The following is a 27,894-nucleotide window of genomic DNA, read 5'->3' as shown; positions in this document are numbered from 1 at the left end:
GAGCGACCAACCCGGCCCGCCGACTTTCGACTCCCGCTCACGGCCAACACCACGTGACGATTACATCTGAAACCGGTGCTGGTGCCTCGAACGAGTCACCCGGTGCGATGGTGCATAAGGGACCGTCCATATATGACGTCACGCACCTAGGGGGGGACGGGGGGGGGGTCAGACATTTGTGACGATGTGTAACGAGGGGGGGGAGGGGGGTTGAGAAATGAATGTGACGTCACATCAAAAATGCGCAACTTTAAATAAATATAGACAACACGTTATACTTAATTAAATTGACTTTTTAATAAATGTTTTCTCCTACAACATCAGAGTGCAGCGGCACATTAAATACGCACTACAATGACAATAGTTTAAAGAGATTTGAAGCATGTTTTAATTTGGGGGGGCAGAGCTTTGTGACGTCATATTTGAGGGGGGGGTCTGACTTTTTGTGACGCCGTGTGACCAAGGGGGGGGGTCAAAAATCGTCCAAAATCGCGTGACGTCATTTATGGACGACCCCTAAGCATCATCACCACCACCACCGGGGAGACAAAGGCGACCGGGCGTGGTTGCTGGCCACCCGACAACCCAGCCCCCTCGTCTTCTTCATAGGCGCTGCTACTCGCTAACAGCACTTGCCCCAACAGTCTGTTGAGGCTACACGGGGGGGGGGGGGCGTATCTTTGTCTTTGTTCCTCTATCACACGCGGAAGAGCACGGAGGGTTGGAGGTGGGGGTGGTGGTGGAGGTGAAGGTGGGGGGGGTGGAGGTGGGGGGGTGAAGGTGGGGGGGTTGGAGGTGGGGGGAGAGGAGTTTAACGGTGGGGGGGTGGAGGTGGGGGGGGTTCGAGGTGGGGGGGGTTCGAGGTGGGGGGGGAGCGGTTGAAGGTGGGGGGGGGCGGTGCCATGCGGAGAGGGGGCGGTGCCAGGCGGAGGGGGGCGGTGCCAGACGGAGGAGGGGCGGTGCCAGACGGAGGGGGGGCGGTGCCAGGCGGAGTGGGGGCGGTGCCAGGCGGAGGGGGGCGGTGCCAGGCGGAGCAATCGCAGCGCCGAGCATCCTCCATGGTTGATGCCCGGCGGCTTCCCCAATCAACTCGCACCCATCCATGAGCGCGACCCGCGTTCACCGCCGGTCACGCGTGCTCCTCGTGAACCTCACACCACCCTCTCCTCCTCCTCCCCCCTCAGTGTTCACGCGTTAAACAGGGAGGAGACGGCGACAACGGAACATCGCCGTGGTGACCGCATGGCGGGGGAGAGAGAAAGCCACGCGAAGTCGTCGTCAAGGAAATCCGCGGCCGCCGAAGGCCCGTCGACTCGTGTCGAGTTCTCGGTGGGTCGCGCGCGAGTCGTCGCCACGATGGAGTTAATACTAACAAACAACAACAACAACTAACAAACAACAACAACTAACAAACAACAACTAACAAACAACGACGAGACGCACGTGTCTAATGTCGCGCTCTTGTCTTCGCGCGCGGTTTTTACGTGAAGCCCGGATTCATTAAACCAAGGCCCTAGTTATAATATTACTAGCGGGAAGTACCCGGCGTTAAATATACTTCAAAACTTATCTTAAAAACCTTACTTATTATACATGCACAGACACTAAGGTATCGTGAAAGCCCGGTTGGCCGTTTGTCCACTATATAAATATTCTCAATGTCACCCCCCAATATATTTTTTTATTTATTTAAAAAAAATAATCGCTATGCTATGTAAATAAAAACAACAATTTGCTAAACCTTGGCCACAATATCTGGACTTGCCTTCATATAAATCAATGCATAGCTTTCTGTTTATACGATTGTGGTTACGGTTGTACTTTATTGAGCCCTTATCTCAAACATTACATACAATGAAACAAGAAATGGTAAAAAAGTAAAAACAGCAATGTAATACAATACACTACTAGACATTATTGTACAAAAAAAAGTCCATCCCATGTGTTAGTGAATTTATTTTATGTTTTAGGCAGGAAATTAGTTTTCAAATTTAGATATTTTTTCTGAGTTGGGACCCCCTGAAAGATTTGGGCCCCCCCAATGTTGACTCCATGGCTACGTCCTTGCATTAAACCTCTCACTTGATGCATTAAACCTCTCACTTGATGCATTAAACCCTCTCGCTTGATGCATTAAACCTCTCGCTTGATGCGTTCGCGTGTGATGGAAGCGGTGTTACAAGTTCATTGAAGCAGGTGGGGTTATTTTTTTGTATTTTAACGCGATGTTGGCTTTTATAACTCGTTTTGAGGCAGACTGTGGGTTGTGAGTCACGTTGTGGACCAGTTTGGTGTTTTAACATCTTAACACAAACTGGTTTATTGCCAGAAAGGGTAAAACCCATTCTTATACTGTCAAGGGGGAGGTCCCATCATGTAGCTGCTCACCCCGAGCTCTCAAAGTTCTGATAGTGGCATTGTCCTGGTGCTGTTCGCCTTTTGGCGTCCTCTGGTCTAACGCTGGTTGAGACAGAAAGCTGTCTCTGGTGTGGACCAATCAGTTTCAAAGACAATGCATCATCATATACTACCAGAGGATGTTATTGTTTGCATGTTCACCACAAGTGTATGTGATTCCTTGCAAGAGGTTTCAGTTTGGTGTTTTAACATCTTAACACAAACTGTTTTATTGGCAGAAAGGGTAAAAGCTGTTCTTCTACTTTTGATATTGACAAGGGAGGTCCCATGATGTAGGCTGTGAGTTGTGAGTCAGGCTGTGAGTTGCGTCAGGCTGTGAATTGTGGACCAGGCTGTGAGTTGTGGACCAGGCTGTGAGTTGTGAATCAGGCTGTGAGTTGAGTCAGGCTGTGAGTTGCGTCAGGCTGTGAGTTGTGAGTCAGGCTGTGAGTTGTGTACCAGGCTGTGAGTTGTGGACCAGGCTGTGAGTTGTGAGTCAGGCTGTGAGTTGTGGACCAGGCTGTGAGTTGAGTCAGGCTGTGAGTTGTGAGTCAGGCTGTGAGTTGTGAGTCAGGCTGTGAGTCAGGCTGTGAGTTGTTCGGCTGTCCGTTGAATCTTGCCGCCAGTCCAGTACTGTGTATAGGACTGGACTGGCATGGCGGATGGTGTGCAGTTCACTGCTAAGTACTGAACCTCTTATGTTGATATTAGCAGCTCCTGGTGTATTTACTGAGCATGAATACTTTTCAAGAAGACCCTGGATATTACCTGACTCGTCTAAACCTTGGACCCCTTCAATCCCTTCTCTTAAAACCTGGCCATAACACATAACCCGGAACGCATCCCCTAAAACTTGACAACCTATACCCATCTCTTCGAATCTGCCCTAAACACCAACACCCAGGTTTTGATTTTCTTGTCAGGGTCGGTGACCCAGTGAATATTTCCGCACACGGCACACCGCATCCAGTATGGCTGTTGCTATTATTCACGTACCTACTACTACAGTTTGTCAGCAACCAGGAAAATATTCAGTGACACAGGTTTTATACCCACATAACCAATGTCCTAAAACCTGACTTGGCAGCCAAAGATTGGAAAAACACCCGAGAAGAACGTCCAGTGTGGAGCTGGAGTGATGAAATTAGCTTAGATGGACTGACAAACTTGGGTGACAGCAAGAGGAGGCCTTCATCCAGAGGTGGATTGAGCGTGGCTTGTTATGATGATCCAAAAGGGTGAACAAAAACCCTTCAACCACTCGAGGCATTGCATTGACCACAATGGAAAACACAGACTCAATTCTTCGAATCGAATCATGACCTCGAATTATGACAATTCATGATACAGTATCCCAAGGAGGTGAATGGTTCGATGGTGAGTAGATACTGCACCGGGACATTGCTATTATTTATTGTATTATTACCCTTGCGTAATCTGCAAAGCCTCACTGAGTCTCGTGACTTTTCCAGGAGGGTCTTTCCAATTATTCACAGTAGGGGGCAATGTTTGCTTAAATTTCATCCCATTTTGAGTCATTTGCAGTGTCGTTTTCGAAATTTAGACCATGACGCCAGTCGACAATGGGTTAGCCTTGCAATCGACGTCACGCGATCTTTAACGTCCGCATTAAAGCAGACGGCATTCATTTTTTGCGGTTGATACACACCACAGTAACGACCAGGGTGGCTGTTTTAATTCAAACCGTGAACCTGCACCAAGTGGCAAATGCCCCGCCGCTAGGTTACATCACCGCAGGCGATCGTCACGGCGGTGGTGATTGATGGTTGCGATGTGTCTGCATGCTGCGTGCGGAGATGCAGGCCGAGGAGCAGTTGCCGGCATCGTGCGTCGCCATGTGCCCCGAGGGGGAACGCGCCGAGCGCGAGCGCAAGCGGCGACTCCATCGCCTCGAGCTGCTGCCGGGCTCCGAACGGGAGCGGCTGCCCAGGGCCGACCCGGCTCGTGCTGTCAAGGTGAGCGAGCTGTTGGACCTATTGATGATGTTAATAATAATCTTGAGAATGATTCGTTGTTGTAACAGCGCCCCGAATGCACGTCGGGGCATCTCACAGCGCTTTACATCAACATCCCAGTTCACACATTTGAAAGCGTGCCCCCCAGTGGCACTTAGGGGACTCGAATTTTAAAAATTGGGATCGCACACGATGGCCTTCTCATGTGAATGATGTCAGGGATCTTTAACGTCCACTGTGAAGCGGACGGCATGTATTTCTGTGGTCAATTCACCCACAGTATTAACCAGGGCGGCTGCTAAATTCGAACTGGGAACCTCTACAACAAGGGGCGAACGTTGCTACCGGTGAGGCCATGCAGCGTCATTTTCGTGCAGCTGCATCACACAATTCTGTGCAAGCTGCAAGCTTCAAAGAGGCATATATTAAGATATCTTCTGATGAGTGTCTATACATGAGAGGGGAATATCAGACCACTCGGAGTAAACTCACACGAGCGTGGGGACAAAAAGCTAATTAAAAACGTTTTATTTTACCAGATAAGGCCCCACTAAGTTGTATAGCCCTTTTTCAAAAGTGACCTGGCCACAAATGATAGCTCAACGAAGTGGTTTATCGTGTGGACATGTATTGCAGCCAAACACTCTAAAAGCATGTTTCTAAATGTGGAGGGAAAAACCGGAGGACCCAGAGAAAAATCGACACAACCACAGGGAGAACACGCAAACTCCAAATAGGCGTCATGGTCAGGATCGAACCCACGGCCTCTTCTATACCAGGCGAGGTGTTTAACATCTCGCCACCATGGCGCCCTACAGTCATATACAGATGGTACATATGGAGATTAGTCCAAACCAGCTGTACCACATTCTCCTGGAAGGTCAGGGTATCATCCTAGATGCCTGCAGGGAGTGTCACTACATTTGCATGATCCACCAATCCCCACTGCCTCCACGGTGCTGGATTTACAGCGTGCGCCACCATCGCCCGTCTGCCACTATCGTCACACGCTTATCCTCATATTTTACCCAAGTCTCAATAATAATTCGCGTCGTGGAGAATATAACTTACAAATTAAGTAAGCAGACAATACGCCTCCTTCCCATGTGTGTTCCTCCACGTTAAAAAAATAAAGTGGATTTTTTACATATCCTATCAGCCACAAAGTCTTCTGGGAGTGATTTTTTTCTCGCAGCTTTGGTTTTTAAGTGTCTCATCAGTAGTCCAGCTTGCTTAAATCTATACTGGAGAACAGCCAGACGTTTATGGGTGAGGACTCTCTCTTATTAGATATGGGTCCTTGTTCATTAACTACACATGAATATCTTGTCATGTATTACTTTATGTAGTTTTGTGTCATACTTGGGCCCATATTTCACGGAAATATTTTGCTTGTTAAATACTAAATACATGGTCGGTGGGCCTTAAATGACAGTGACGGGTAATCACAATATCAGCTACCTTATATGCGTTCTCCTTAACAAGCAGTGGCGATTGACAATCTTTCCACGGGATGAAATAAGCTTACTCAATATTTTCCTTTCCCTCCGCTCCATGACGCGACGCTTGACACGTCAGGAGTACTCGCGCCCGGCCGCCGGCAAGCACCGGCCGAGGGCCTCGGAGCTGCGTCCCCCGGCCGTGCTGCTGCGCACCGTCGACTACTTAATCGACGGCGTGCTGTGCCCGGCAGACGAGGCGTCGGCGCGCTCCACGCCGTTCGCCGAAGCCTACGAGTTCACCTTCGACCGCCTGCGCGCCGTGCGCCAGGATGCGGTGGTGCAGCGCGCCGGAGGGCCGCACATCGTGCTCGTGCTGGAGAAGAGCGTGCGCGTGATGGTCTACGCCACCTACCGCCTCTGCGAGGAGACGCTCGCCCGCTTTGAGCCCACCATCACCGACTGCCACCTGCAGGAGTGCTTCAGCTGGCTGCTGCGGAACTACTCATCCGAGCGCTGCCACAACGAGGGCGACTTCCAAGCCCTGCACATCCTCTACAACATGGGTGCGTGCGGCGCGAGTCCACATTCAGAGCGGGCCTGTGCGATTGATGCCCACGGTCGGTTCTCGTGCAGTGCACGCGCCAGGATACATACCTCAGACGCGTACAGCCCTTTAGTCGATCCGCTTGCTTGGATGGGGGAATTTTCTTGCCGTTCACTTGTGGGGGTTGTTTCACCAAATGGGTTCACTACGAGTTCCAGAGTGCTCATTTTCCCCACATGGTGGAGACCACTGAAACAGGTTTTAGCACTGTGCTCCTTGCCAAAGTGATTCCTTTCCGCAAGCCCCGACTGATTGATGGCGGGGATTAACCTGGCCAGCCGTCTAATGTGGCACTCTTCTAGGACGTTGTAAGTGCCCTCCGCGCAGCCTGTCATCACCGTGAGAACGAGGCATTGCGTGCAGGGCGTGCTTTCGCATGTGCGCGATGGCCACGTGGTCGAGCTTTGCCTTTGTCTGGGGACCAGAGGAATGCTTCTTGTACAGGGAGGACACCTGTTGGTGTATGGCTGCGAAGCCATACACAAATCCAAACTCTTCATAAATCAGAACTTGGTTTAAGTCCTGTTTCACATTAGTTTAACACGTAGGCATTCACGACCAATATCATCCATATGGAGAGCAAATCTACAACGGATTTGTTCTCCAACACACCGGTGTGCTGTACTAGTAACGAATTGGTATGTTCTGTTTACGTGACAAACCTGGCTAATTGGCTGTGTCAGGTGGTGGTGGGGTTAACGGCACATTTAAAGACTTACAGCTTTCGTGACTGCAGGAATTCATATTCTTTGGGTCTTTCGGTAAAGTCATGTAGAACAAAAAGCTATGACATTTCGATCGCAACACAAGCAATCGTCATCCTTTTTTCCTCCTGATGACGATTGGTTGTTGCGATAGAAACGTCGTAGTTTTATTTTTTTGTTCTACTTGACTTTACCCAAAGACATTTATATTTACGCGATCTAACCCAAAAAAACTATTCCGTTTCACATTGACTCAATGTTACTCAAAAGCTATGTTTATTTATGCAAGTATTCACAAAACCCCATTAATATTATTTCCTGTCTTGTTGATATTCATCAGGTTCCTTCAAAGCAATGCACTACGCATTGCAGCGACCGCCAGAGATCCGGAACTCCCAGGTCATGCGACTTGCCTTGGACATAAATCGCTGCTACCTCGAGGGGAATTTTGTGCGCTTCTTCAGACTGGTGCGGCACCTCCCCTTCCTGCACAGCTGTGCCGCACATCGCCACTTCCGGTTCGTGCGGCAGCAGGCGCTGCGCACCTACTCGCACGGCCATAGCGTGCGCAACTGCCGCTACCCGCTGGCGCGTCTGTCGGAGCTGCTGGGTTTGGACAGCGCCGGCGAGGCGCGGAGCCTGTGCCAACACTGCGGCATCTTGGTCGGCGAAGATGGTTGCATCGCCTTTCAGAAAACAGCCATGAAAGCCCCTGTGGATCTGCCAAAGTCGGCTCGGTGCGTCGCCCTTGTGGACAGCAAGCGCGAGGAGTGGACCCTGAGAGAGATCCTCCATGGCTTGCAGCACCAAGAGGAAGACGCTGTCTAATTGGTGTATGCTTGTGCTATTGGGAATTATTGGCAGTTTCCACAATGGAGAGGTCTAATTTTTTAAGATATATTTTAAAGTATTTTTTTACACCCGTTTCAATAAATGCGTATAATTGTAAAATGTGCAAGTCTACTTGTTTAAAAAAAGTTATTTCATTTATAGCCCTTTGTCAATCTACTGTGTGGTATGAAGGCCTCCCTACACCTGACCATACTTTACCAGGCTTGCAGTGCAGGTTCGTGAAGGGTGTGCCAAGAACCGGATCAGTTAACACTCACCACTGGGGAGGGGCTGCATTATTGCTTCACCCGTTTTCGGATTAAAAAAATTGTCAGTTTTCAATTAAGTCATAAAACTGGCATAAATATTTGTCCGTACCAAATGGTGCACATCTAAATAATGTTAAGTTCTTGTGCTGCGTGTGTTGGGATTGCCATTCGTGGGCAGGTCATCCCACACCCATGGCAACACTGCCTAAGTGAAGCATACACGAACACTGTCCATACTCTGAACCAGTTTTTTGTTATTTGGCGATTCAGGCGAGATATACTTGTACATGTGTAGTGGGTTCGAATTAGGTGCACACACAGCTTGGAGGCAACACTATTTATTAGAACGGTAAGTAATATAACACTGTACATAAGGTGGTGACCACCTTCCTCAACTCACTAACAACTCTGGAACACTATACAGCGTGACCCAGGCAGGCAACAGGCTGTTGGTCCCAGACGATGACCCGGGACTTGAGGATCGATGATTTCTTCACTTCGGGGTTGAACAGCCCCGCTCTGCCTTCACACCCCGCTTATAACCGCTCTGGCGTGGCCGGCTCTGCCCAGGCCACGCCTCCCTTCCCCCACCTCTGGGAAGGTCCGGGTCCTCCACCACGTGACCCCCCAGGCACCCCCAGTCCTCGTACGGGCCTACACAGTAGTGACGTCCCATGTCACTACACGTTCTCTTTATTTGTCTGAAAAAACAAAACCCCATGTGAGTACAGAAATGTGAAATGGCTGTGCATCTTGGTAAGTTGTATATATATATCACAAAAAAAACTGATCAGTAAAATTGGTAGGTTACCAAGTCTTAAGCATATTAAATGAAAGCAATGAAAACGTTGATCTTAAAACATTTAGGACTTATGGACCCTCATTGAGAAACATTACCGTTCTATCTTGACTTAAAGCTTTCGTGACTGCAGGAATTAATATGCTTGGGTCTTTCTGTAAAGTCACGTAGATAGGTTTAAAAAAATGACAAAAACTACGTTTTGACCGCTTGTGTTGCAATCGAAACGTAGTTTTTTGTTATTTTCTTTGAACCTATCTACGTGACTTTACCGAAAGACCCAAGAATATGAATTGCCGTTCTAATTTTAGGATTTCTGTTATCCAAAATACTTCCTGTGAACATATGATCCATATCTCTGAGTACAATTAAATTCTAGCAAGACTAAAAAATTGTTGGTACACCATGATACAACAGACACGATCAAAGAATGACACCTGTAGGACTGTAACCTTATGTTTTAAACAGTATTTGCAAATGTTTATTCTAAGCTCAAAAAAGGATTCACACCTTTATGTAAAGGAAATTTGTAGTGTGATGTTCTTTACCGCTTTAAGGACCACCACAAGACACGATGGACACAATAGGTGATATATTCAGACGACGGCTTTGTTAGAAATGCTGGGAAGGACAAAACTGCAGTACTCATGATCATTTAAGTATATTCTACATTAACAAATCCCATTTTAAGGTAAATACTGGTTAGAAATTGAACAGCCATTAAGTTAGTGAGGTGAGCACAATTGCACTGAACACCAGTCATTCCATTTAGTCCAAGAACCCAGGCAAGAGATTTAATTTGTTGGTACCACCTGAGGTGGCATCACTTTAGTGGTTCCAATACGTAAATATTGTGATGACTTTAAAATGAGTGGGTTATCAAATAATTCACTATTAGTCGTATGAATACATAAGTACGACTAAAGTTTTACTGCTCTGGCCCATGGACTGTGCAGACACATGATTTATGATCCTACACACGAGCAGCTCAATGCTACATTTCTAGGCTAGGTAAGTCAGGGCAAAAATGCAAATTAATAATGCCAATGGACTGCAAATCTTCACCTTCTAATCAGTTTGCATAACACTGCCCCTCGCTGTACTTTGAGCCAACAAAAGCCATGATCAAAATATTACTATTTTTGTTTAGAGGCAATAATTGAAACCCAACGGATGCTAGTGAGTAAAGGGACCCCCCCCCCCCCCTCTGGCGCCATTAATTTTACTCTCCTACACAATCCTTTGCAAATGTGCAATGTTTAGGCTGGCACTGCTGTAACAAGGAATAGTTAAGCCAAAAAATGGAACTCACTAGGTCAGTGTTACATGGCAATACGACAACAAAAATAATTGTATAAACTATCAATTGGTTTTGCATCACTTCAGTACTACTGGTAAAAGAAAACGTCTGCATTTCACAAATTTTAGTTCAATATAAAGGGCAAATGGTACAGCATCCTTTTACAGATGATTACACTAACATTTTAAGCACAACCTAAAATGGGCGCCGCGCACAAAATCATCTCAGTCACTCGAGCATCCCACGCTTTTTGCTTGACCTGGTGTTCTTAAATTTATTCCTGGTGTTTGGCTTCTGCAGAGCCACTAAAGGGGAGCTCATCTCTCCAGCCTTGGCCTTCTTCTTAACGATATTCTCCTTGACAGGGGTGTCGGAGGCAGCATCAGTATTGGTGGGGGTAGCTTCATTTGCCACTTGTGCCTCCTCGGTGGTAGATATTTGCTCCTCTGCATCTGCCTCTGAGGTTTCCTTCTGGGTTGGGTCTTCTTCCACGGAGCTGAGAGCACTGTCTTGCTGAGATTGCTCAGGAGTGGGTGGAGGAACCTGCGATAAACAGTGAGTTGTGGCATCTCTGCAAATAAAGGAGGGTTCACTATGCTGTGGTTTACTGTGCAATGCGGCATTGCATCTGCGCACAAGACAAGAGCTGGATTCGGTTGATGTAGCATCACATGGGTTTTCAAGGGTTAACTTACCTGTATTTTGTACATTATTATATCGAGGTTTGCAGAATACTTACATATTTATGGACATAAAATGTGTGAAAATATGTTTAGGTAAAGAGTGCTTAATTAATCGTCATGTACTTACATTGGCAGCAACGGAGGTGTCTATGTTCTCATTGGCAAGGGTTTGGCTGGAAGGAGTGGAGACCACTTTCTTTTCGCCGTTGTCTTGCTCCGCTGCTGCTTCGTCTGCTCCACTTACATGCACAGCAGCGTTGCTGGTGTCTCCTTGCACGCCGTCTCCCTCCACATTGTCCGTCTCCACGCCTGGAGCAGCGGCCGAGCCTTCATCGTTTTCCGTCACTGCTGCCACCTCTGCTGCCACGATGTCACTGGGATCCTCCTCTTCCTCCTTGTCGTGGACATCGCGGCAGATTCATGGCGGGGAGTTGAAAAGTTACAATGCAAAGAACATCAGGCTCAGGGATGACGGTGGAATTCATTTGTAATACCAAGATGGGGCATTCTCCTCAGTCAATTAAGACATGCATTAGTATTTGTACTCATTTCAAAAGTGGCATATTTGTGTAATTTATGAGGAAATGGCTTAATTTAAGCGAACATGTTTTTTCAACTTTACATTGAGGCTAAACACATTAAATTTTCCCTCCGTAACAGAAGTAAAATTATGGTTAGTTCAGCTTTTAATATAAACTTAGTTTAGTTGGATATTACTGTTACTACTGCATTAAAATGAAAAGTGTTAGGATAAAGAATCTGCATGAAAGTTCCATGACGATCCCAATCTTGTGGAATGCCCCCTAAATACAGCCAGTTTTCCATTTAAGAGAACTTCAGGGGAAGTTTTAGGAAGGGAGAGAGTTAAAACTACTAAACACTAAAACAGGATCCATTTACGTGCAAATAAGTTAATCAAATCAACATTTTTGCAGGTAACTGCAATATGGTAGCATTTTCAACAGACTATACTGTTTATAAGTTTCGTACTTTACTAAGATAAACACATCTCACCTCTTCAGAGTCGTCCACCACCACCACATGGGACGTGTGGATTTCGATTTCAACTTGCTGATTGTTCTCGTCTTTCTGTTCGAGCTTCATTCGCTTTAATCTGGAAGACAAAGTGGTAAACACGGCCACTAACCTAAATGCTGCTGTGTACCGTCGCGCAGCAAATTACTCGTGGACATCACCATACATATACAGCACTGCTGGTTGCAGGCTTCCCCACGCTGTCAGATTCAGGAGCGTTATCTAACCATGATTTTTATGCTGTCTATGTGGCCTGGTGAAGGAAGGGATCTCCGGTTAGCGTTGTTGGCTACATATGGCAGGAAAGAAGTTCAACTTACGTACATAAATCGGACAAGGAAGCATAGTACAGTATCAACAATCTATTTCTAGATTTGAAGCTTTCGTGACTGCAAGGATTCATACTTTTTGGTTTTATTCGGTAAAGTCACGTAGATAAAATAAAACAAAATAAAATAATTAAATCACGACGTTTCGGAGGCAACACAAGCCTCCGTCTTCAGGTGGAAAAGTCAACGCAGAATATCTGTGTCAGGAGCACAGTTCAGAGACAACCGGGATTATATACAGGTTGAGGGGGGAGGAGTCAGTAAGGGGGCGTGGGTGGGTGGGAGGGCTGGGTTAAGCAGCCTTTTGATAGGCTACTGTGGGTAACAACCACTTTGCACTGCACGGGAGTGGGTAAAAAACCCACCTTTTGTTATGCTGCGTGTGGGGTCTGGGAGATTTTGGAAGCGGGTGCAAAACGGCTGATGCTGCGTGGGGGGTCGGGGGGGTTTTGAAAGCGGGTGCAAATGGATGTTCAATTATAAGGTAGCTAAAGTTTGAAATACAACCACTGAGAAAAGGAAATGGCTGTTCAAAAAATTGAGAGGCAGCTAACGTTTGACTTGATTTGTAACATATTTCCAGTGATTGCTCAATTTGAAACCATCCTCTCAGTTGAAGTTGTGTCTGTGTTTGTAAATCTGGATGGCCTCGTGGACAAATCTCTGATAATAACCGGTAGGTTTGCAGAGTACCTCGGTATCGGAGAAAACAATATCACAATATCATGATCACCCAGCGTTGTAACAATGATCAGCCACGGCAGAAGAATTCGTTCTGCCGTTTTTCAAATCTGATTTGTGCTCGCGAATTTGGTCAGAGATATGTCGCTTCGTCTCCCCAATATAGCAGTCCCCGCAGGTACAACTCAATTTGTAAACACCGGGGTACTGTAAGTCAGGAATAACATCCTTTACTGACGGGATCAGATCAAGGATTTTGTGCACTGTGTTGAACCGGACCTGGATCTTGTGTTTGTTTTGAATTTTGGAAATATTTTTAGTAACGCCTGCTATATATGGTAACGTGATGATTTTGATCGGAGTGTCAAGTGGTTGTTTCTGTATGGTGGGAGAAACAGCTTGGCGGATGGTACGTCAGAGTAACCGTTCATCTTGAGGGCCAAATGTACATGTTTTAATTCACTGGTCAGGTGGTGTTTGTCAGAAATGCAATGAGCCCTATGGATTAACGTTTTGATGAGAGAATTCTTCTGAGTCGGGTGGTGGTGGTGGGCATCAGGTTTCAAGTAGGAGTCTGTGTGGGTGGGCTTCCTGTAAACAGAAAGTCCCAAAGAGCCATCAGGCCTTCTCTCAAACAGGACATCCAAGAATGGTAGCTTGCCATCTTTCTCCACTTCCATGGTAAATTTGATGGAAGGGTGTCTCTTTGGGACATTCTGTTTACAGGAAGCCCACCCACACAGACTCCTACTTGAAACCTGATTCCCACCATCACCCGACTCAGAAGAATTATCTCATCAAAACGTTAATCCATAGGGCTCATTGCATTTCTGACAAACACCACCTGACCAGTGAATTAAAACATGTACATTTGGCCCTCAAGATGAACGGTTACTCTGACGTACCATCCGCCAAGCTGTTTCTCCCACCATACAGAAACAACCACTTGACACTCCGATCAAAATCATCACGTTACCATATATAGCAGGCGTTACTAAAAAGATTTCCAAAATTCAAAACAAACACAAGATCCAGGTCCGGTTCAACACAGTGCACAAAATCCGTGATCTGATCCCGTCAGTAAAGGATGTTATTCCTGACTTACAGTACCCCGGTGTTTACAAATTGAGTTGTGCTTGCGGGGACTGCTATATCAGGGAGACGAAGCGAAATATCTCTGACCGAATTCGCGAGCACAAATCAGATTTGAAACACAGCAGAACGAATTCTTCTGCCGTGGCTGATCATTGTTACAACGCTGTGGGTGATCATGATATTGTTTTCTCCGATATCAAGGTACTCTGCAAACCTACTGGTTATTATCAGAGATTTGTCCACGAGGCCATCCAAATTTACAAACACAACTTCAACCGAGAGGATGGTTTCAAATTGAGCAATCACTGGAAAGATGTTATAAATCAAGTCAAACGTTAGCTGCCTCTCAATTTTTTGTACAGCCATTTCCTTTTCTCAGTGGTTGTATTTCAAACTTTAGCTACCTTATAATTGAACAGCCGTTTGCACCCGCTTTCAAAACCCCCCCGACCCCCCACGCAGCATCAGCCGTTTTGCACCCGCTTCCAAAATCTCCCTGACCCCACACTCAGCATAACAAAAGGTGGGTTTTTTACCCACTCCCGTGCAGTGCAAAGTGGTTGTTACCCGCAGCAGCCTATCAAAAGGCTGCTTAACCCAGCCCTCCCACCCACCCACGCCCCCTTATTGACTCCTCCCTCTTCAACCTGTATATAATCCCAGTTGTCTCTGAACTGTGCTCCAGACACAGATATTCTGCGTTGACTTTTCCACCTGAAGATGGAGGCTTGTGTTGCCTCCGAAACGTCGTGATTTAATTATTTTCTTTTATTTTGTTTTATTTTATCTACGTGACTTTACCGAATAAAACCAAAGAGTATCAACAATCTATTTTGCTGCACTGACACCTGCTGGTCACCACGCAGTCACGCAGCATATAACACCAACGATCCTTCAGATGTAAAATTACAGGTGGTGCCCTCTTACTTTCTGCCGGCGTTTGAGCTGTTCTTGGGGGACTCCTGTCCTGTCAGCACCTCGGAGAGACACACGAAGAGCTCCTCCGAGTGGAGCCGTTTGTGCTTCACATCTCTCTCCTTAATACCGATCGGGGTTTCCTCGATCCCTGAAACCCAGCAGACCATGTTACCTTTTGCTCTCCCATGAGAATGACATTCACAGTGAGGTATTATACAGAATAAAATGCGTGGCCGTGTGCTGATAAACACAACAAGGAATTATTTTAAAACATGGTCGTGTTTAAAGAGGTTGGAAGAGTGGATACTACTGTGCACTATGAAACTGGTGATCTTGAGTTCACCATCTCGGCCACATTTTGCAGCAGCGAGTGATATCTTGGACCCTCTCCCCAACCAACGATTCACCAGCCAGCACTCACCGGTGCAGTGAAGTATTTTAAGTGCAGTTTTATGGTATTATGTTCAAAGAACCTAAATTTAATAACCTAATTTGCAAGTTTTGTTTTTGACATTTTACTTGTTCTAGGAATCGACCAATTACCATTGGTTACCAAATAATAAAAAAGTACCCAACATCACTTGAGTGAAAAACAAACGTGCATACGCATGAAAATTCACATGCACATGGATTTTAGAACGCTTTTCAACATGTTTGTCCTCGGAAGTAATTAATTAGCGATGATAAACATCCGTTCCAAGTCGCCACAATGAGATGACGGTACTCCATTTGTATGAGGGTTTGGGGGGGGAGGTACGGACAAGACATACTACGTAGAAAGATGCCATTCATTATTGCCTTCGTTGCCAAGGATAATCGTCATAGAGCTGGGGTTTATCGCTAAGATTTGGGCAACCGTTTGATCAAAGTGGCATGTTTTCTGTCGGGCAAGTCACTAACAGCAACACAACTTGATATTATTTTTTTGATTTTACCATTGGATTATCTTTATAAGTTATCTTGCCCACTCCCCCCCCCCCTACAAACATACTGACAGAAAGACAGATGGACATGGTTGATGCATTAACGCTTTCAATCTTGGTTGGAAAGCATTAATAAGGCAATCTGGACTTTTAGATTGTAAGGGCAACCTGTGGTCAATTTAAACTGCACTTACGATAGGTTTGATATAAATTAACTAACAAAAACGCTAAGTTAAACGCGCGCAAAAAACATGGGGGGGGGGGGGGATGGTGACATCACCAATGGTGGACAAGGTCTGCTGTGGGCCTTACCAGAGTCTACGGACTGCGCTGGGTTGGATCTGGTTGCTGATTTTTGTGTCGTTGAGGTTGACTCCTCATCTTCCTCCTCCTCACTCAGCATATTTCCTGATTGTGTTGTCCCGTTGACAACACAAGGGGGTTAAAGGTGGTGGTTAAATGGATTCAAAGTTAAAGTGTCCACTCAAGGAACACAGCATTGTTTTTTGTTTGGATATATGTGAATTAACGTCTTAAAAGATTGTATGCCTGTAGCCTATTTGAAAAATAGGAACATTTTCTGTATTGTTCTCTTTCATACAACATCTGATCTTTTTGGTTATATTTAATTTTCAACAGAAGTAAAAAAAAAACTCAATAACTTACCATCTTCATCTTGAATGACCATCACAGGAATAGAGTACCCCAACGGAGACCCTTCCTAAAACAGACAAAAGTGTTGAGTGAAACTGGACATACTCCATCATGAAAACAGAGATAGTCCAATATTTTGGGCAATCCCCCTTTTTCAGAACAGGAAGGGCAGATAGGTTATTGCAATATTTAATAATCATGATTTATACCCCTTCATCGATCACTGCTGAAGGCCTCTCTATGCATGTCGTTCACTTCTGATTTATCCCGTTACCTGGAATCGAATTGAGTTCATAATACAGTGCACACTATTCACTGTGCAATCACTTCTGCAACTGTTCGTGTTTACAATTTTTACATATATCAATCCCCTGTATCTACACCACTGCTAAATGTAATAAGATAGGTTGATCCAATTTGAAGTCTGTACCATACCAGGGCCCCTACAAACACAACCTTCTAAAATGATTGCAATGGGAATTTGATCACATGCAGCATAGGGTGACCAACCTGGCAGTTATGCTCTGGAGTATTGAGTGGCTTTGCATCACCATCACTCATGGGCGGTTCTTCTTCCGCTTCCTCCATATTCACCTTCTCCTCTTCATCTTCAGAGGGCATCTCTTCCGCTATATTTTTCATGGGCGGATCGTTGTCCGTATCATCTGCGAGCGGCGTTAATTCCTTGTTGTCATCTGTTGGCAATTGCTCTTCATCTTCAACAAGTATTGGCGTTTCGTCATCTTTGACGATCACCTCTTTGTCCTCCGTGGGCAGATCTCCTCTGTATACAGCTGTGACTTCATCTGCACCATTGGAGATGGATGATTCCTCATTGCTGGAGGGTGGCTGTTTCCCGATGTCATCTCCTGGTAGCTCTTCGTCCTCATCGCTCTGTAACAGCTGCTCTCCAGCATTCGAAGGAGGAGCATGCGCTTGCATGACCTCCTCTGTGGATGTTTGTATGGCCACGCTTTGCCTCTCCACCGGTGCGTCTGCGATGGCAGTGCGATTCTCTCTCCTCGGCTCTGTGAAACAGTGACGCCACGGTAATGGTTGTGCAATCGGGGATTATCTCAGCACCATCTGCCATTTGCATTATTTCGACTTTTTTATATGTGGACTAGAATTAAAAAACGTTGCGATACTGTATGGATACACTAAGATGTCTGGGGCCTCTGGCAATCGGTGCATACGGTATGACCTTTAAAAAAAATTCAGTCCTTAAAAATACCACTCGCATTGATTTCATGAAATAATATATTATTTATACGTGACTTTACCGAAAAAAAACAAAGATTAATTCCTGCAGTCACGAAAGCTTCGAACCAAGTTTAAACCGCCTCTACGGGGAGGTATAAGGTCTGTATCTTTGTGTCTGTCTTTGTGTTGTCTTGTGTTGTCTGTGTGTTGTCTCTGCTTGTGTATCTGCCTTTGTGTCTGTGCTTGGATTTGTTTCTCTGTGCTGTCTCTGCCTGTGTGTAGGTCTTGGTGCTTCCGAATGTTTGCTGCCGTGCTCCACTTTGCTCTATGCATACCTCATGCTAAGATGTCCCATTGTCTCTCAGCCTTGCCTTCTCATGCTAATATGTCCCATTATCTCTCAGCCTTGCCTTCTCTGCCTATTTAAGGCGACTTCACTGTGTGCTTGTACCTGTGCTGGTCCGCTCTACTTGAATGTCTATGTGTGTGTGTGCCGTCTGTGTCTTAAATTTCATACTTACCTTGCAATTTAGCAATCTTTGAAATAACGTAATCAACCAGGCTATGCGTTTATTGTGTTTTGACCGACCATCTGTGTTGCTTTATATGGTTTCCAAATTCTGCTAAACTCTGTCTGTTTTGTATGCTTCTCTCTCTGTGCCCCCTATTGTGTCGGTGTTAGTTCCCCCGACTTGGGTGTCTGTGTATACATCTGGGGTTGTGTGTTTCCCCTCTCTCTTAAATTTAGCTCTACTGTACCTGATGATGGCTGCTTGTGTTGCAACCGAAACGTCGTGCGGTATTGTGTTATTTTGTTGTTTCTTATTTATACGTGACTTTACCGAAAAAAAAACAGATTAATATATTACAAGTTCATAGTTTTTTTACTTCACGTCAAAAATCAATATTCCTATGCTGTAATTAGCACGGGTTAGTGCTTATCTCTAACAGTGGCTCTGAGAAAATGACCTAAATTCCATGTTCTTGTTGAGAGGCCAGTCTCTCACAAAAACCAAAGCTGTAATGTGATGCTGGTTTTACAGAGGAGGGACAGGTACAATGAACCCTGCCCGGGATGGAAACTCACAACCTTAGGATTATGAGCGATTGTTCCAACTGACCCTGTAAATTAAACTAATGAGTTGTTGCACAAATTATGCAACCTCACTGTCAAATAAAAAAATCAACCTAATAATATGGCATGTAATTTTGATGGTAATTGACAATAGTTTTGGAAATTGCAGCTTATTTATGCAACAAGACAGTGACTTAACAAACACATGAAATGTTAAGCATTATCACCATCCAAGAGTGCAAAGTGCAAGTAAAAGTCAGTTTTTGAGTCTGTCAGACATTATGGGTTTTTATGAGCATTTCTCTCATCAAAAAGGTAGTCAGATGATTATTTATACCGGAATTACAGTTCCAATTAACACACTATACCCAAGTATAAAGCCACAATATGATACCCAAATTAAATTGTCTAAAATGATGTCTAAAGTTGTGGAACTGCCCTAATTTATCTTATACTAACAATAATCCAAAATAAAAACACCCCCTAATAAACAACTATTAAAAGCTGATAAAACCGATAACGCTGCTGCTGCTGCTACAAACCGGCAACGTGCGTGGCGTTTATAAGCGTGTGAATGTCGCACTGTGGCTTACTCTGCTGGGGGACCGGCGTACTCTGCAGCTTCTTCCACACATTCACCCGCTGGTACGGATCACCAGGGGCCTGCACCTCCCACAGTAGGTCCAGCTCATTCGGGTACTGCTGCAAATATCTTTCCACCACTGCAATGAAATAAACACCGCCACTACATCGTCTTAATTGAAGGTAGGCAGAGTGACGATGTTACAAAGCACATGCCATTGGTGGAAAGCAGTCTAATAAGTGGGAATATATAATTATGTGAATATACAGTGAGGGAAAAAAGTATTTGATCCCCTGCTGATTTTGTACGTTTGCCCACTGACAAAGAAATGATCAGTCTATAATTTTAATGGTAGGTTTATTTGAACAGTGAGAGACAGAATAACAACAACAAAAATCCATAAAAACGCATGCCAAAAATGTTTTAAATTGATTTGCATTTTAATGATGGAAGAAACACAAAAGAACTGTCGATCTCCCTCGGCCTGGGGCTCCATGCAAGATCTCACCTCGTGGAGTTGCAATGATCATGAGAACGGTGAGGAATCAGCCCAGGACTACACGGGAGGATCTCAAGGCAGCTGGGACCATAGTCACCAAGAAAACAATTGGTAACACTACGCCGTGAAGGACTGAAATCCTGCAGCACCCGCAAGGTCCCCCTGCTCAAGAAAGCACATATACATGCCCGTCTGAAGTTTGCCAATGAACATATGAATGATTCAGAGGACAACTGGGTGATAGTGTTGTGGTCAGATGGGACCAAAATGGAGCTCTTTGGCATCAACTCAACTCGCCGTGTTTGGAGGAGGAGGAATGCTGCCTATGACCCCAAAAACACCATCCCCACCGTCAAACATGGAGGTGGAAACATTATGCTTTGGGAGTGTTTCTCTGCTAAGGGGACAGGACAACTTCACCGCATCAAAGGGACGATGGACGGGGCCATGTACCGTCACATATTGGGCGAGAACCTCCTTCCCTCAGCCAGGGCATTGAAAATGGGTCGTGGATGGGTATTCCAGCATGACAATGACCCAAAACACACGGCCAAGGCAACAAAGAAGAAGCACATTAAGGTCCTGGAGTGGCCTAGCCAGTCTCCAGACCTTCATCCCATAGAAAATCTGTGGAGGGAGCTGAAGGTTCGATTTACCAAACGTAAGCCTCGAAACCTTAATGACTTGGAGAAGATCTGCAAAGAGGAGTGGGACAAAATCCCTCCTGAGATGTGTGCAAACCTGGTGGCCAACTACAAGAAACGTCTGACCTCTGTGATTGCCAACAAGGGTTTTGCCACCAAGCACTAAGTCATCTTTTGCAGAGGGGTCAAATACTTATTTCCCTCATTAAAATGCAAATCAATTTATAAGATTTTTGTCATGCGTTTTTCTGGATTTTTTGTTGTTATTCTGCCTCTCACTGTTCAAATAAACCTACCATTAAAATTATAGACTGATCATTTTTTTGTCAGTGGGCAAACGTACAAAATCAGCAGGTGATCAAATACTTTTTTCCCTCACTGTATATATATAATGTTTACTCATGCAGCAAAGACTCATTGAGTCTGAAGACTTCTTCAGCAGAGTTGTAAATTTGGATGTTTGGCAAATTCCAATTTAAGCAGTGTTTTGCATGTGGTAGAAAATGAGTCGTAAAGAAAACGCACAAATATGACGGATAATAAAATACATAGATGGAATCAATAAACATTTTGTTGTTCTGCCATTTCTTGGCCATTCCTGTTGCTCATGGGGAATGGCAGTTTCACAAATGTCAGTGATCCATCAACCCTTGTCATCTCCCAAGTGCTGCATTAGAGGCCTGTGTCCTTTTATAATATACGAAGTGGCAGCTCAACAAGCAATATTCAATGCACAATTAATGTAAATAAACAGTTTATATACTGCACTTGTGGTACTCAATCATTCTGCATGCAGAATATGTATGGAAGATGCATATTGGGGCGTTTAACAATAAACCCTTGGTGATATTTAATGACTGAAACGATGAAGATCTTCAGCCATTTATTCTAAAACAAGCAGCTCACGATGGGATATGCGTTGCTGTATTGCACACATATTTCGTGCAGTCGTCCTGCATGCGGGAAGGGGCATCACCTCGGCACATGGTGGGAGGCAATGGGTACTTGAGGCCCAGCTGATCATCGGGGAAGCTCTGTGTGAAGTCTTGCAGCATGAGGAGGCCCAAGCCTTGCCCGCGACATCTCCGCGTCACGAACATAGAGTCCAGCACGGGCAGCTTATAGTGCAGGCTCACGAAGCTCGTGCACAGACTCCCTGCAAGAGCCACGCACACGCGCCACCCCGACGCGTGGGGGGTACGCACCAACACAGCAGCGGTCGGCGCACAGCTCCTCCATCCTCACAGCTGTTAGCAGTTCGTGTAAAAGGTGCGGACGGGTAACATGATTTCATGTGGTATGTTTAAGTAAAGGGAGAAGTGTAGGGACAGTGGTTTGTGGACTCTACTGTAAACTTGGTGACATGAGTTTGATTCCCAGCCATGACTAAGATCAGTGTGAATTATATCTGAACCGGTTTTAGACCTCAGCCCCTTCACCAATCCGCACTGAGCAGCATCGTGAATTAGTCAAACAACCTCTGTGGGGAGAGCTTCATCCGGCACTGGATTGATAAATGGCCGTAAATCATTCCATCTTTTTATTTAACAAAAGAAAAGATGAAATGTGGCAGAGAAACATGGAGAAGTGCATGCTTTAAATTACACAGACACAGAAAGACGTGGATTCGAGGAGAAATGCGAGTTAAAGACATTGACTGCTAAGAAATAGCGGACTTAAATAGGACACATGGCTAGTAGCGATTTAGACTTAGGACAGTTGCAGCCAAAGGAGGTAACATGCCTGAGTGGACACCCATCATAGAGATATAGTGATGAAAACAGATCATGTGCAGGAGCTATATACGTTGTATTGTGCGGCTGTGAAAAATGGTGGCAGCTTTAATCCAGCAGTGGGTTGACCATGGCTGACAATGATTTAAACCAGGTGAAAACTCGATGAGCTGCACATTGCTCTTGCAGATTTGCTTGTTGTAAATGTTACAGTGCAGAAGAGGTAAACCTTAATGTTGTGACCTATTGGCTGTAAGTGAAAGCACAGCAAGCCAAATAATAGCATTATCAAGGCACCTACATCAGTTAATCACGCATGTGTCTCTGTCAAATTTCACATTTAACTTCTAATTTAGCAATCTTTGGAAGAACGTAATCAACCAGGCTATTCATTAACTGTGTGTGCAATGCATTACATTTCCAAAAAAATTGCGAAGTTAGTTTTCTCCAACTTCCTATTTCTCTCTCTAAAGTTTACCAGGCTTGTATGGGTCTTTCTCTGCCCCGGCCGCCGTGGGCTGGAATTCCACACAGCTCTCTCATTGACATGCTAATTTCTCTGCTCCAGCACTCCCACCTCTCTCTCTGCCGCACCCCCCCCCCTCTCTATTTAAGGCCTCGACACAGAGGCGTTGTGTCTCTGTGTGTCTATGTGTGTGTGTCTGTGTTATCTCTCTCTCTGCTTGTGTCTGTCTGTGTGTCTCCGTGCCTGTAATTTGTCTCTCTCTAAAATTGAGCAATCTTTGGAAGAACGTAATCAATCAGGTAGGGTGTTGACTGTTGTGTTAGCCGACTCTCTGTGTTGTATTGCATTGTATTTCTAATTTTACTAGGTTTGTTTTCTACCTGATGACGATTGCTTGTGTTGCAATCGAAACGTCATTCTATTATTTAATTAATTTTCTTTCTGTGTGACTTTACTGAAAGAACCAAAGATTTAATCACGCATGTTCTGATTAAAAAAGTCTCTCAAAGCATTGTTCTCATCCTGCTAAAATAAATGCATTAGGATACTTGATAAAAACAAACACACAATAAGCTGGCGACGTTTCATTTTAAGTAGATTTGAAAAGTAGACACTTTGTGAAAGAGTAGTAAAGCAAGTCATAATGACCTTTCAACCAATCCAGCAAACCCTGAAAGTGTTAGTTTAACATAATCAACAAATTGCAATTCATGTTGTCTACTAATGCTGCATGTTCCATGTTACATAAGCATCTAAACTGTCTTCAAAGACGGACTGCAGCACAACATGGATAATCTGAAAATCCCTTGATCCATTTGGTTTTCACGACCGCAAACCTATCATGATGGTCCTTCATAATCTGGCATTACTCGGTTGCAAGTTGGGAAAATCGGGAAACTGTGAGGAGCCAGACACTGTTCTTCATGACAAATTTACCAAACATGTGAGATGTGTAGCTATTGTACAAGTAAGCTCAGAAATCAACAGTGTGGCACTGTTTTTTGGGGTTGCTCATCATCAACATGTATAACACCTTTCACACACAGCATGGAAAAAGGCTCTTGCCTAAAACTATCAATGTAGAACAAGGTAACATAACATAAGCAGGTGTCTCTTAAATGCCAAGACATTTGCAATAATTGTTGGGGTTGTTGGTAAAGTTTTTCCATCATTTTAAAAGAACAATTGCAAACCAATGACCTCCCAATGCCACACTCCGAAAATGTTCATCGGACGTTATGTTTGACCAGCTGACTGGCTAGAGACACCCATATTGTAGCTCATAAAAAAGACGTTGAAAAATGCTGAAGCAAACTCATGCGATGTGCAGCTATAAAGACAAAAGCTGTTTAAAAAAATACAGAATGACATTTCACCACCAGCCAGTGCGCGTGACTCAACATGGCCATGACAAGCTCAGTCGTGGCCAAATGAACCGCCAACTACTGCTTTAAATCGTTAAGTTAACGGGTGGTGAATGGAGGTGGACGGTGCATCAATTAGGAACAAAATCAAATATTACTAGGACTATGATAATGAACCCTTCTTGCGATTTTATCTACTGTCGCAATCTAATTCAAGAAAATATTTTCTACACTGGAAAACACTAACGTCTGTAGTGGCCGTAGGTTTCATTTGAACCAACTACATTTTTATTTTAGTTTTTCTTCCAATTCCGTTCCAATAACATGTCATCGGAACTAAATTGTAAGAAAAATTGATGACATACACCTACATCATTGGAATAGAAAATGATTGAGAGCATTCATTTTTTTTTCAGGAGGGTCTTTTCAGGTGTTTGCAGGAGGGGTGATGTTGGTATGTGTAATCCCATTTGACCAATTTGCAGAATTATTTTTAGTAATGGGATGTTTGGCCAATACTATTTGCAGTGGTTTTATTTCTTATGGGAGAAAACCAAAGAACCCAGAGGAAACCCAATTAGAAATGTGGGAGAAAGTATAAACTCCACAGAGATAAGCACCCAAGCATCGAACCCAGATGCTTCTTGCCATGAGGCACAAGTGTTACCAATGTGCCATCGTGCCAGAATCAAGATGGCAAATTCTTTTTAACAAAATTACCAAAATTGTTTTTGATAATTTACAGTGGAAGGAGAGATGGAGCAGCAGCACCTGTGGGCTTGACGCTGTAAAAGCCCACGGCTTCACCGTCTTGCCAAAGCAGCTTCGCGTGCTCGGTGGGGGAGTGGCAGAGGAAGGTCCACTCGGCAGCATCCATCTCCCGCGTGCGGTACACGAGGCGATTGAGCGTGTAGAGAACCAAGCGCTCACCCACACTCTGAACCTGCGCACACCGGCCACGGCCAGTAGTGTCCCGTTACAAACCAGGCATCCACAATAACGACCAGTGGGAAGCTCGTTAAATGGTAATCAAGTCAATGCGGTTCTCTGCAAGCTCCCCCGCTCCCACACACAAACGCTCCCTAATAGCAGATGCCTATCCATTGTACGATTTTGAAATTGGCGATTGACACACTGGACAATTGCAAAATAGTAGAGTAGATAAGCCACACAAAGGCTAAATCACGAGGGCAATGTTAAATATTTTTTCATTATTTCAACCAGGTTTGCATAGACTACATATGACTCATGAATAATCGAAATTGTTGGAGCGGTCTAGTAGTTTTCCAGTCAAACATATATACGGATTATTCACGTTTATAACAGTTGTTTCTTGTATGGTTTTTGCTACACCTTTTGTATTTGTTTAGTAACCCAGGTCTCCCTTGAAAAAGAGACGTGTAGTCTCAATTGTTTCTGACAAAGTTGTAAGAATTTCTATCCATTAGAATTTTAGCACTGAATTCCTGCAGTACTGTTAAGTTTGCCAGTTTCTTTGTGCTAGTTTTAAAACATTCAATTTAAAATAGAGAATACCATTGATGATCAAATTTAAAAACATTATTATTTATTGATGACAGAATGAAAAAATGGCTGTCTAATGAACTGTATTTTAGTAGGTACACATGCACTATTTTAATGGATTTTGAGGAATTACCATTAATCAAAACAAACCCATGTGTTCAGTGCAGGGCCAAAGGCAATATAAATCACAATACAATGATATGAGAATAGGTTTTCCACTTTTTTCTGGCAACAAAACAGGTGTTAAGATATTAAAACACCAAACTGAAACCTTTAACAAGGAATCATGTCTGCATTAACCACAATACTTGTGGTCAGAATGCAAATAAAAACACTGATAATATGTGCATTGTCTATGAAACTGATTGGTCCACACCAGAGACAGCTTTCTTTCTTTAATGCACACATGATTCCTTGTAAAAGGTTTAAGTTTGGTGTTTTTACATCTTAACACCTGTTTTGTTGCCAGAAAAAAGGGGAAAACCTATTCTCATATTTTGGTACTTAAAAAAACAAGCCACCAAAAAGCCAAATTAAAACTCGTAATTTCTCCACATGGCCTATTGAGAACCAACAAGTGGCCAGAAAGACCTGAATAAAATGTGTGGCTGTAAAATGAATAAAAACATGCAATTAAAAAACAATTAAAACCAAATTAGCTTTGCTCTCATTCACTAGAACCCTGCCCTGACCTGTATGATACCATTTCGGGTGGGGTCTGCTGTCTTCAGGATCTCTTCCACTGCCCACCACTCATCGTCCAGGTAAAACGCCACAGCTGAGGTCACAGGAGACATGCCCACATATCAATGATATTTCACTTAAGTATCTGCCAGCACCCACGTTAGTTACTAATAGGTGTATTCCTCTGGGTGACCACCATGCCCAACATTGACCAATTATTCTCCATCTAGTTTCCCACCCACTCCCATGACTAAAAGACAGGCTCAAAAAACACCTCGCATTGCGATCAAGAGCATTTGTGTACACACCTATGCACATTGATATAAAGTTACCACGGTGCATCTATCCTTCCAATGAGACAAATATCCACCCATACCCCCTATGATCTGACCGCAAAAGAAGAGAGATCATCTCCTCGCCACTTGCTGCGGACTCTGGGGAAGAGTGGGAGCTGCTAAAACCTTCAAAAAACGATCTTTATGTAAATGCTAAACCTTACATTTTTGTTTGGCTTTCAGAACCCGCAGGTATTGCTAACAGGACATTGCTGCCAAGAAGGTGGGTGTGGCACCCCCACCTAAGAAGAGCACCGCCTGACCAAAGGCCATTATTGACAGAGGCCATGGCACCGAGTCTGTAGTGGCGCATTAATGGATGTGGCATCACCCAGGTCACTACTCTATGAACTTCCTGCAAGACGACTTTGCGAGCGCTGGCCCAGTATGTCGCTACTCCACCCTGACAATGGGTGGAGTGCACTGCCACCCTGCGTGAGATCCGCTTACCAACGTAGCCATAACACGGGGCACTTGCAAGACTTTTACCGAGCGGCCACCCGAGGCTGCCTCGCTCTTTCGGTTGGGGCCAAAGAGGAAAACGTCTGGTCTGTTGGATGGAATTACTGTGATTTGATATTGCAGTGGAGCGTATCTTCCCTGTGGCTTCCATTGATTGCCTCAAGTTAAAGAACAACATGATTAAATGAATAAGAGAAGAAAAAACTTGCACTATGGTGCAGAAGTAGGGTTTGCCTCCTGCAGTAAAGAATACCGTTACATATGTTGGAAAGAATACCTCACAATACCATAAAGCGGGACAAAAACTACATATCAATGTATTGTCGTGAGTGGTGTTTTGTTACACAACTGACAAAAACTGTTTTTTTTATATCCTGGGAAGACTTACAGCTTTCTCCCAAAAGCTACCTCCAAAAGAGGACCCTATGGAGTAGAGAAGGTGAGGTTTGCGTAATCCGTGTCATCTCATAGGTATGGGAGGGGAATGGGAAGGCAGCTGTAGAGGACTGACCCTGCATGTTCTCATGGTCAACTGGAAGAATACCTTACTCTAACTGATGTGGGCAATGCCTAGGCCGTACACAAAGAAAAAAGTGCAGCAATGAACACATTAGCCCATCATTAGCAACACACGGCTACCTGATGCACAAATGGAAAAGTAAAAACTCTCCAGTGTGCGACT

At 44.7% G+C, this 27,894-nt stretch overlaps 2 protein-coding genes across 4 annotated transcripts in view; one reads left to right on the top strand and one right to left on the bottom strand.

The window, feature by feature from the left end:
* The first annotated feature begins 997 nt into the window (after positions 1 to 997).
* SAC3D1 (SAC3 domain containing 1) lies at positions 998 to 8,074 on the top strand. Its single transcript, XM_032953307.2, has 4 exons — positions 998 to 1,329; positions 4,221 to 4,373; positions 5,952 to 6,378; positions 7,464 to 8,074. Exons 1-4 carry the CDS (start codon positions 1,066 to 1,068, stop codon positions 7,949 to 7,951), a joined length of 1,332 nt encoding a protein of 443 aa, XP_032809198.2. The 5' UTR covers positions 998 to 1,065; the 3' UTR covers positions 7,952 to 8,074.
* Positions 8,075 to 8,545: 471 nt separating this feature from the next.
* FAM169A (family with sequence similarity 169 member A) overlaps positions 8,546 to 27,894 on the bottom strand; it is a 32,264-nt gene continuing 12,915 nt past the window's right edge. The window contains exons 4-15 of one of the 3 annotated variants that reach the window (XM_032953302.2): positions 26,424 to 26,509; positions 24,979 to 25,150; positions 21,621 to 21,800; positions 19,512 to 19,640; positions 17,151 to 17,668; positions 16,653 to 16,707; positions 16,299 to 16,394; positions 15,073 to 15,211; positions 12,020 to 12,119; positions 11,133 to 11,399; positions 10,582 to 10,865; positions 8,546 to 8,924 (exon numbers count right to left, since the gene is read on the bottom strand). In XM_032953302.2, coding sequence (XP_032809193.2) covers positions 8,717 to 8,924; positions 10,582 to 10,865; positions 11,133 to 11,399; positions 12,020 to 12,119; positions 15,073 to 15,211; positions 16,299 to 16,394; positions 16,653 to 16,707; positions 17,151 to 17,668; positions 19,512 to 19,640; positions 21,621 to 21,800; positions 24,979 to 25,150; positions 26,424 to 26,509 — 2,234 coding nt within the window. In that variant the 3' untranslated portion in view covers positions 8,546 to 8,716. Of the gene's footprint in view, positions 8,925 to 10,581; positions 10,894 to 11,132; positions 11,400 to 12,019; positions 12,120 to 15,072; positions 15,212 to 16,298; positions 16,395 to 16,652; positions 16,708 to 17,150; positions 17,669 to 19,511; positions 19,641 to 21,620; positions 21,801 to 24,978; positions 25,151 to 26,423; positions 26,510 to 27,894 lie in introns of those variants that run through there. The other 2 variants (XM_032953305.2, XM_032953303.2) reach the window with 2 other exon arrangements.

The sequence above is a fragment of the Petromyzon marinus genome, chromosome 13 (genome assembly GCF_048934315.1).
Source record: "Petromyzon marinus isolate PM22_M1 ecotype Great Lakes invasive population chromosome 13, UKy_Petmar_22M1.pri1.0, whole genome shotgun sequence".
Taxonomy (NCBI): domain Eukaryota; kingdom Metazoa; phylum Chordata; class Hyperoartia; order Petromyzontiformes; family Petromyzontidae; genus Petromyzon; species Petromyzon marinus.
The sequence above is the reverse complement of the archived record's forward strand: the minus strand, read 5'-3'. Positions and strand labels throughout refer to the sequence as shown.

Bases quoted from the DNA above. Each gene is read 5' to 3' on its own strand.
- SAC3D1 (XM_032953307.2), top strand. From the start codon at position 1,066: ATGCCCGGCGGCTTCCCCAATCAACTCGCACCCATCCATGAGCGCGAC. The intron at 4,374-5,951 runs GTGAGCGAGCTG...TTGACACGTCAG, and splicing joins ACCCGGCTCGTGCTGTCAAG to GAGTACTCGCGCCCGGCCGC. The intron at 6,379-7,463 runs GTGCGTGCGGCG...GATATTCATCAG, and splicing joins GCACATCCTCTACAACATGG to GTTCCTTCAAAGCAATGCAC.